The 6,111-nt window shown below is 40.4% G+C and overlaps 1 protein-coding gene across 1 annotated transcript; it reads right to left on the minus strand.

Moving 5' to 3' along the window:
• Window positions 1–951: 951 nt before the first annotated feature.
• On the minus strand, window positions 952–2,225 carry LOC131428853 (uncharacterized). The gene is made up of 2 exons (XM_058592912.1): window positions 1,583–2,225; window positions 952–1,487 (listed from the first exon to the last, which is right to left on the minus strand). The coding sequence occupies exons 1-2, from the start codon at window positions 2,223–2,225 to the stop codon at window positions 952–954; spliced, it is 1,179 nt and encodes a 392-aa protein (XP_058448895.1).
• Window positions 2,226–6,111: the final 3,886 nt, after the last annotated feature.

The following is a 6,111-nucleotide window of genomic DNA, read 5'->3' on the forward strand; positions in this document are numbered from 1 at the left end:
TCGATCATAAGGCTGAGTCGTTTGGCTGAATCGGGGTAATGAAGAAGCGTGGATTCTGCCAGCGAACGTTTGCAATTTTCAAAACTTGAACGAGCAGCCTCGGTCCAGTTCAGTTTCCGAGAATCGTTTTTTTTGTTGTCCGGAATCAGCTTCCGAAGCTCCGTTTGTGTATCCGTTGCTTGTGGAATGAACCGCTTGTACCCATTTACCAACGCCAAAAAACGCCGCAAATCTTTTACGCACGTAGGTAGCTCGTAATTTGTAATGGCTTGTACCCGTGCGGGAAGAGGACGCACTCCATCACCGCTGATGAGGTAGCCGAGGAATTCAACTTCGTTGCGTCCGAAAGTGCTTTTTGCGACATTGATCACCAATCCATGTTGATGCAACCTTTCGAAAACGATTCGCAAATGTTTACTATGCTCTGACGGAGAAGATGATGCTATGCAGATGTCATCTATAAAGACCACCACAAAATCCAAGTCTCCGAAAATTTTGTTCATGTACCGCTGGAATGTTTGACTGGCATTGCACAAGCCAAATTGCATTCGCGTGAACTCGAATAACCCAAACGGGGTTATTACGGCCGTTTTGGGAATGTCGTCTTCTTCCACGGGAATTTGGTGATAAGCCCTTTCTAAGTCTATAGTGGAGAAGATGGATTTAGCGTGGAAAGAGTGCAATAGATCGTGAATATGAGGAACTGGATATCGATCTGGAACAGTGACTTGGTTCAAGCGGCGGTAGTCACCAACGAACCTCCATTGGCCGTTTTTTTTTCAGCACACAATGCAGCGGACTTGCCCAGCTGCTGCTTGATTGGCGACAGATCCCCAAGTCACACATCACTCGGAATTCTTCTTTAGCTGCTTTCACTTTTTCGGGATGCATCCGTCGTGCTTTCGATGCTGCTGGAGGACCTCGCGTAACGATGTGGTGGGTGACATCTTTTTAGATTTCTGACTGCATCGTAGACGGTAGAGTTATTTCTCGGAATTCGGATAAAAGATCCCGATACGGATGATCCGAGTTGACAGTAGTCACGTTGTACAAGTCCGGTGATGTCATATTTCCGGAAGAGCATAAACCGGTTCGCCCATCTAAGAAACGCTGATGTTTCAGATCCACCAAAATGCCGAAGTGGGCAATGAAATCGGCTCCAATGATCGGTATTGTTACATCCGCAATGATAAAATTCCACAAAAATCGACGTCTGAGTCCAAGATCCGTGTTGAGGAATTTGGTTCCGTAAGTTGTGATTTTGGTTCCATTTGCAGCGTGCAAAGAATGTGCAGCGAGCGTTCCATTCTTTTCTTGTCTAGTTGCCGGTAGAATGGACACATCAGATCCGGTGTCGATAAGAAACCGGTAGTTTGTGGTGCGATCGTAAATAACTAAACGGCGGCCATCGTGGACTCCCCCAACCTCCGCCGAGACCGGTTGGGATGAAGCTAGTTTTTTGAACTGAACGAGCATGGCTGTCGACACTGACGTGCATTAGTGCCGTAGTTTCGATGATACCAACAAATTTCATTCTGTGATTGTCTGCTTGCCAGAAACCGATTCCTTGAGGTAGATCTACTTCGCGAGCGGCCAGATGATTTTAGTTTTCGAATCTCAGCGGTGAGAAAGTCGATTTCCGATTTAAGATTGTTCTCCACTGAACAGACGGATTTCTTACTGACGTTGGTGACTACAGATGCTTGGCCACCTACCGTGTCAACGATTTTATCAGCCATTTCAGCCAATTTGGCTAGCGTTCCATCGTGGCAAGAGATGATGGAACGAATGCTTGATTGTAATCGTTGGATAAACATCATCTTCAGTAAACTGTCGTCTACTCCTAGACCGGTAGATAACTCCTGCATTTTTGATAGCAGATGCGTCGGCCGTAAGTCTCCCAGATCATGCGACCCGAGTAGGCGTTCCAAACGATTTTCTGGAGACAAAGCGAATCGGTCGATTAAACGTTTCTTCACAGTATCGTACTTATTTGTCACCGGAGGAGCTGTGACCAGATCCGCGATGTGGCAAATTACCGACTGGTCAACTTTAGCCACAATGTGATGAAATTTCGTTTCATCGGACGTAACTCTTGCTAAAGTGAATTGTGATTCGGCTTGCGCAAACCACATGACCGGATCTGTTTTCCAAAAGTCCGGAAGTTTAACACTAACCACAGCAGCAAGCGCAGCGGCTTGAGGTTGGCCGTCGTTGTCGTTCATATTTGAGGTTAGATTTTTTTCGTCTACCTTCGGAAGGTGATTTTCGAGCCAGGAACGGGTTCTTAAACCGAACTCAATGTTTCGCGACGTCGCGGGTCACAAATGTGGCGTTTCGAACCGGTTGAATAAAGATCAGATACGTTTTTACTATTAAAGACTGTAATATTTATTCTCTCTTGCTTAGCTCCGCGCACGCGGTAATTCACTCTTTTTGACAACTGTCGCTACCTACGTTTCAGGGTGGTATGCAACTCGTTCGCATTCCACAGGTCTCTCTTATTGCACTCTCTTTTAGTGCACCTGTGGAACGAAGCGAGATTATCAAGAACAAATTTCAACGACGCGACGGCTAGTCCACGTTATACCAATACATGCACAAGCCTGGCGCTTCGTCGAAACCGAAGAAAAAAATGTTCCGTCGTAATGGGAATTGACTTCAATCTGTTGTGATACTGTAAGTATCGAAACCAAAAGTATCGATACTAACGGGATCGCTCTGAGGTGATATCGATACCAAAATATCGACTGGGTATCGGACATCCCTATTGAAAGTTACTATCGGGCCAGTGATCAATTTCGAAGATCAAATGACTGTGACTTTTGGTTCCAGTGATATAATGGTATAAGTGACGTAACCGACAAAACACGTTGATTTTTACCGCTCTTATATATATAAGGGTGCCAAAATTTTGGGATCACTTCTATTTTCCTAAAGCTCTAGTGCTCAAAAGTTTAAGCACCTCGAAAAAAACCTTCATGCAAAATTTGAGCTAAATCGGACATGCGTAAGGGGTGCTGCTCGGCGGTAAAGTTTTGAAAATTTTAGATCTTGAAATAGCACCATAAGGGGGAGTACATGAAATTTCCAAAATCGAACTTTTTTTTAAGCCGAAACTCTTAAAACTGCATGAAACGTCGAGATATAGTGTTATCTAAAGAAAATGAAAAAAAAAAAATTAGAAAAAGTCCCAAAAGATCGATTTAATCAAAAAAATTATTTTTAGAGATGACACTAAATCTCGACGTATCATGCAATTCTAATCCTTTTGGCATCAAAATTATTTTTTCGATTTCGATTTCTGAATCAATTTGTTTAAAAAATGAGCCTCAATTAATGTCACAAATTATTTAAAAAGAAGATAAAAAATGTTTTTATGAGACTGTTTTGAAGACAGGGAAAGGCATTAAGAAGGGTTTTTTCTTTTTGGAAGCTTTTGTGGGGGAGTAAAGTGTGTTCACAATTTTTTGTCACCGTCACTTAAACCGGCTAACAAAAAACGTAAAAAAATTTCTAAAATTGTCTCAAAACTACACAAGTCGATATTCATTATCAGTAGGCAACTAAACAAACCGATTCCGGCTATCCTGGTTCCCGGTATCCGGTTCCGGAAGTTCCGGAAATAGTAGTCATATATACCAACATGGATCACACTCACTTTTCTCAGCGATGGTTTGACCGATTTCCACAAACTTAGATTCAAATGATAGGTCTTTCGGGCCCATACGGAATTCCTGAATTTCATCCGGATCCGACTTCCGGTTCCGGAGTTATAGGGTAAAGTGTGTTCAATATTGTACACCATCACCTAAACCGGCGAAACAAAATACGTAAAAAATTTTCTAAATTGGTCTCAAAACTACACAAATCGATATTCATTATCAGTAGGCAACTAAACAAACCGATTCCGGCTATCCTGGTTCCGGTATCCGATTCAAGAAGTTTCGGAAATAGTGGTCATATATACCAAAATGGATCTCACTAACTTTTCTCAGCGATGGTTTCACCGATTTCCACAAACTTAGATTCAAATGTAAGGTCTTCCGGTCCCATACGGAACTTCCGGTTCCGGAGTTATAGGGTAAAGTGTGTTCAATATTGTACACCGTCACTTAAACCGACGAAACAAAAACGTAAAAATATTTTCTAAACTGGACTCTAAGCCGTTATTCCCAATCTTAGGGTCAAGTGAAAGGTCTTATGGTCCTACCAAAAATTACTGCATATTTTCGGATGCAACAAACATTTAAATCGTAATTTAGAGTGCGTACTAGTTGAGTACGTATGTCATGTTAGTTGATGGCAGTACGAACCGTCTTTGATTATACCGGTTCTCGGGTTCCGGTGCCAGAAGTGCATATAATAGTGAACCCACTTCGTTTTCTTAAGGATGACCTACTCAATCAAAGCACTGTTTTATTCTGTATGTTATGCACAAACAATCTCTTGGTTTCTTTCAAAAATCGAAGAGAAATTTTTTGAAAAGAATACCACAATATTATATGTACATGAGAAAGGCATCATTACACCACTAGGTGGAATAAAACAGGTTTTTTAGGTCATCGATTTGTCCGTGGTGTACGTGGTACCTTCTGTCCGCGTGTCGGTGATGAATATTGGCTGTGGTCGCAATATCGAGTTAGGGTACTGGATGGATTTTCCGTAACGTTTCCGTCCGTAACGATTTTGCTGTATATTGGTATGAGATAGTTGTCTTTGTGTATTAGTTCTGGCTTCCCGTAGAAAGTCAGATTGTGTATTTTCACTGAACAGTTTTCAATTTCTATTAGTGTTGCTTCGAGTATTGCTTTGGGTTTACCACATGAGTCTGATACGTTGATTTTACTATTGGTATCTATTAAGATGATGCCTTCAAAGATTTCTATGATTTTAGGGGGTTCTTTCGCTCGTGTTGTTACATTTTGGAGTTTGATGAACAAGAAGATTAAAGATGCATTCGTCTTCAAATGGAAGGTTATTACTGCAAATATCGCTTTGTTGTTTTTATGTAGACTAAGACTGTAATGTGGCTATGTGTAGACTGTGTATGTGTTTGGCTACCAGTTGGATGTGCGTGTTGATGCGGGTCCCGTTGATATTGAGTGTGTGAAGTTCAAGCAAATCGTAGAATTTCACGTAAAGTATAGGGATTTTTATAAGTATGGCTGCTTGATTTCTACTGATTCCTATACTAGCTGTCCAAAAACGAAAAATTTAATCGGTGTGATTTGCTTGATATCTTGATCTCTAAGCTTTTTGAAAATAAAATCTTTTTCTTCTAACGAAAGTATATTCCTGTTAATAAGGTTTATTTTGAGAATTCTACTTGGTCTTCTATGTCATTTATCAATTGGATTATCTCTTATGTTTTCTAAATAAGGTATATAAATTCTAAATATGCTTTAATGCCTTGTGATGAATTGAATTCTCTGAATAGTTTTGCGTTAATCTTTTTCAAAATTGCTGTAATATTGTTTGTTTTGAAAATTTTCATTGATTTTGATTTGTTTCTTCTGATTATTAGCGAGTTTGTTTTCCTGCTCATTTAATATACCTAGGTTCTACTGAATCATATTCAAGTCGTTATTTTCTGGATTTCCTGAAATATATTTTATTGTTTTTCATAGAGCATCGGCTAATTCTCGTTTCTGTCTTCGTGGCATAAGGCTGTAGAGATAATTTTTGGCTAGTTGTATTTTGGCTTCGAGTGTGTTTTTTAAATGGTCACTGATTTTTACTGCTTTCGCTATTTTCTCAATATAATTGATGTTGTATTCTTGTGTTTAAAGATTTATTTTGTATATTATCCTATTGTATCCTATTTTGATTCTAACTGTATCCATTTTCGTTGCTAGTAGTAGTCCATTACTGTTTGTTATCTCTTGATTGTAGCGTGCATGACGATGCTACCTATATCAGTCTGTCTAATCGTTCCACCTATCCGAACAAATGGTTTAAGCGCCACCTCTTTCGAGGACCACTTGTCGTGCCTAGGGTTGCCCGACCAGAAACCCAGCCTTAGGGCAGGTTGTTATAAAAGAGTTTAGGGAAACGATCTGGCAAACACAACCGATCCGAAAGATACTCAGTTCAGTTCAACCATCAACT

The sequence above is a fragment of the Malaya genurostris genome, chromosome 2 (assembly GCF_030247185.1).
Source record: "Malaya genurostris strain Urasoe2022 chromosome 2, Malgen_1.1, whole genome shotgun sequence".
Lineage (NCBI taxonomy): Eukaryota > Metazoa > Arthropoda > Insecta > Diptera > Culicidae > Malaya > Malaya genurostris.

Bases quoted from the DNA above. Each gene is read 5' to 3' on its own strand.
- LOC131428853 (XM_058592912.1), bottom strand. From the start codon at position 2,225: ATGAACGACAACGACGGCCAACCTCAAGCCGCTGCGCTTGCTGCTGTG. The intron at 1,488-1,582 runs GTAGATCTACCT...AATGCACGTCAG, and splicing joins ATCATCTGGCCGCTCGCGAA to TGTCGACAGCCATGCTCGTT.